Here is a 3,881-nt window from a genome sequence, read left to right as displayed (position 1 = left end):
GGTGCTATACACCGATCAGGCATAACATTATGACCACCTCCTTATTTCTACACTCATTGTCCATTTTATCAGCTCCACTTACTATATAGGTGCACTTTGTAGTTCTACAGTTACAGACTGTAGTCCATTTGTTTCTCTGCATACTTTGTTAGCCCCCTTTTACCCTGTTCTTCAGTGGTCAGGACCCCCATGGACCCTCACAGAGCAGGTACTATCTGGGTGGTGGATCATTCTCAGCACTGCAGTAACACTGACGTGGTGGTGGTGTGTTAGTGTGTGTTGTGCTGGTCTGAGTGGATCAGACACAGCAGTGCTGCTGGAGTTTTTAAACACCTCAGTGTCACTGCTGGACTGAGAATAGTCCACCAACTAAAAATGTCCAGCCAACAGTGTCCTGTGGGCACTGATGAAGGACTAGAGGATGACCAACACAAACTGTGCTGCAGCAGATGAGCTATCGTCTCTGACTTTACTTCTACAAGGTGGACTGACAAGGTAGGTGAGTCTAAGGTGAGTGGACAGTGAGTGGACACAGTGTTTAAAAACTCCAGCAGCACTGCTGTGTCTGATCCACTCAGACCAGCACAACACACACTAACACACCACCACCACGTCAGTGTTACTGCAGTGCTGAGAATGACCTATCACCCAAATAGTACCTGCTCTGTGAGGGTCCATGGGGGTCCTGACCACTGAAGAACAGGGTAAAAGGGGGCTAACAAAGTATCAGAGAAACAGATGGACTACAGTCTGTAACTGTAGAACTACAAAGTGCACCTATACAGTAAGTGGAACTGATAAAATGGACAATGAGCGTTGTTCTTCAAGGGTTCTTTAGTAAGAAAATGGTTCTATATAGAACCATCTACAGCACATTCCCCATCTATCTGAAGAACTCTTTCATGGTACAAAAAGAACCCTTTAATCATGCCAAGGGTTCTTCAAGCATTTTTTTTTACTAAAGAACCCTTGAAGAACAACTGTGTATATGGCACAAAAAGTGTTCTGCTATGGTTACAATGTCAAGCTTGTAACAACAGAAGAATCCTTTTTGGCACTAGAACCATTTTCAAAAAGGTTCTAAATAGAACCACATACTACACATTCTCTGAAGAATCTGAAGAACAGTTTCACTGTAAGGACAAGCACAGAAGGTTCTATACTACGGAGCCCCGCTGGTGACATCCTGTATAAATAAAAATATTGAGTGGCCACAACTTAGTAAGGCATGGGAACAAGATAAGTAAGTTGTGCCTTACTAAAGCACAGGAACGAGATCCTAATGCATGGCCAGAACTTTGTAAGGCAAGATCTCATTCCTACGGAGCCCTGATGATGACATGCCATATAAACAAAAATATATGCATGGCCACGCCTTATTAACGTGTGGGAACGAGATCCTAATGCGTGGCCATGACTTAGTAATGCGTGGGAACGAGATCACGGCTTACCAGGTCGTGGCCACGCATTATTTTTACTTATACAGGATGTCACCAGCGGGGCTCCGTACATTCCCACACCTTACTAAGTCATGGCCACTACTTAATTATCTCATTCCCACGCCTTACTAATTCATGGCCATGCATTAGGATCTCGTTCCAGCGCGTTAATGAGGCGTGGCCACGCATTATTTTTATTTATATGGCATGTCAGAACCCTTGTACGGAGCCCCACTGGTGACATCCTGTATAAATAAAAATAATGCGTGGCCACGACTTAGTAAGGCGTGGGAATGAGATGATTAAGTCGTGGCCACGACTTAGTAAAGCATGGGAATGAGATGATTAAGTCGTGGCCACAACTTAGTAAAGCGTGGGAACGAGATCAAAGCTTACTAAGTCGTGGCCACGACTTAATCATCTCATTTCCACGCCTTACTAAGTCGTGGCCACGACTTAATCATCTCATTCCCACGCATTAATAAGGCGTGGCCACGCATTATTTTTGTTTAAGCGTTTAGGCCTGGGAATGAGATGATTAAGTTGTGGCCATGACTTAGTAAAGTGTGGGAACGAGATCCTAATGCGTGGCCACAACTTAGTAAGCCGTGATCTCGTTCCCACGCTTTACTAAGTCGTGGCCACAACTTAATCATCTCATTCCCATGCCTTACTAAGTCGTGGCCACGACTTAATCATCTCATTCCCACGCATTACTAAGTCGTGGCCACGCATTATTTTTGTTTTTACAGGATGTCACCAGCGGGGCTCCGTAAGGAACCCTTGAGGAACCATCTGTTGTTCTTTAAGTGTGCGGGCTACGAGCTGCTGCACGCTAGTGTGTAACCAACTTTCGAAACCAGCGAAAGGAAGTCCTGTAAAGACGGCTCGGTGCTCACAAAACACGAATTATAGAAGAGAAATTAAATAAAATAATGTTTTTTTCATCATATTTACACCCCAGCAGAACCAGAATCCCCCCACACTGTCAGAGAACATAACGTTAAGCGACGGGCGGTAAAGAAAGTGACTTAAGTCCTAAAATGGAGGTGGCTGCTCGCTTCTTCAAAACATAAGAAAGCTGCTTCCTCACCGGAGACGTTGAGCTGTCCTCCCCCGAACCAGCTGATTCTGCCCGCCCTCAGGTCGCAGTCGCTGACCTGCTGGAAGGCTCTGCTCCAGGTCAGCCTGTCTTTGGCCACGGAGCCCCAGAAAGTCTCCGGCTCCTTCACGGACAGCTCGTACAGCTCTGCGTACGACTTGCCAGCCAGCTGCGGGCTCAGGGGAGGAGTGATGCCGCCGGAGAGGCTCCTACCGCAGCACTGAGAGGAGAACCACGGGCTCCTTCTGAGGCACCATTTCCTCCTGAGAGGCACGCCGACTCTGTGGAAGAAGGGCAGGAGGATCGAGCTCGTCCGTGCAGCCATGATTCAAGCCTCCATCTGCTCGAGAAGCAGCAGCGTCTGAGTCTTTCACAACTTTCCTCAACAAGCTGTCGACCGCAGGCCACGCCCACTATTTTACTATTGAAACTCCCGCTACAGGACACGCCCACCGCAAAAGGCGCCCGAATCGAGGTCACGCCCACATGTGACACGTCTGCAGTAAACAGCCCTCTAAGGACACGCCCACCGTGTGCAAGTCTGCCTAGGTAGACACGCCCACTGCAAGATGAGATATGAAGGGCGCTGCGTTTCTGTGATGCAGTTTGAGCTCCTGGGCAGTTTATTAGTTATTTTTGTAGAAAGAAATAGATTATTGATGAATTATTAATGAATTATGGCATGAATGTTGTCTCTTATCACAAACATGTACAGTAACAGCCTAAAACAGGGATTTCTACAGGATTTATATTTAAAAAATCTGTAATCAATTCAGACATTTACTACAGGATACTATACAAAGTACTAATTAAAAAAAGATGGTCCTTCAAAGGTTCTTTAGTAAAGGCAATGGTTCTATTTAGGGCCATGAGTTCTATACAGAAGCATTTGTATGCTTAAATGGTTCTTTGTACACTCTTAGCAAAAAAGGTTCTATATAGTACCAAAAAGAATCCTTTGGCTTGTAACAATAGTGGAATCCTTTTGGGTGCTATATAGAACCCTTTTCAAAAACGTTCTATATAGAACCATCTACAGCACATTCTCCATCAGTCTGAAGAACTTTCATGATGCAAAGAACCCTTTAGTCATGCAAAGGGTTCTTTGAGTGTTCATGGTTCAAAACCCTTTAAGAACCATCTTTTGTTTTAAGAGCTTATGGTGAAATTGTTCTTCAGATTGATAGAGAATGTGCTGTAGACAGTATAGCACCAATGTCAAGTGTGTAACAATAGCAGAATCTTTTTCGGTGCTAGAACCTTTATAGAACCTTTTTTGGTGCTGCATAGTGCCATTTTCAAAAGGGTTCTGTATAGAACCATTTACAACATATTCTCCA

At 44.9% G+C, this 3,881-nt stretch overlaps 1 protein-coding gene across 1 annotated transcript; it reads right to left on the bottom strand.

Moving 5' to 3' along the window:
* Window positions 1–2,455: 2,455 nt before the first annotated feature.
* Window positions 2,456–2,949, bottom strand: LOC118802910 (probable acetyl-coenzyme A synthetase). The gene has a single exon (XM_036563338.1). The coding sequence runs from the start codon at window positions 2,864–2,866 to the stop codon at window positions 2,471–2,473; it is 396 nt and encodes a 131-aa protein (XP_036419231.1). The 5' UTR covers window positions 2,867–2,949; the 3' UTR covers window positions 2,456–2,470.
* Window positions 2,950–3,881: the final 932 nt, after the last annotated feature.

Source organism: Colossoma macropomum, unplaced genomic scaffold (genome assembly GCF_904425465.1).
Source record: "Colossoma macropomum unplaced genomic scaffold, Colossoma_macropomum, whole genome shotgun sequence".
Classification (NCBI taxonomy): Eukaryota; Metazoa; Chordata; class Actinopteri; order Characiformes; family Serrasalmidae; genus Colossoma; species Colossoma macropomum.
Note: the sequence above shows the minus strand (reverse complement) of the source record. Positions and strands in the feature narration are given on the sequence as shown.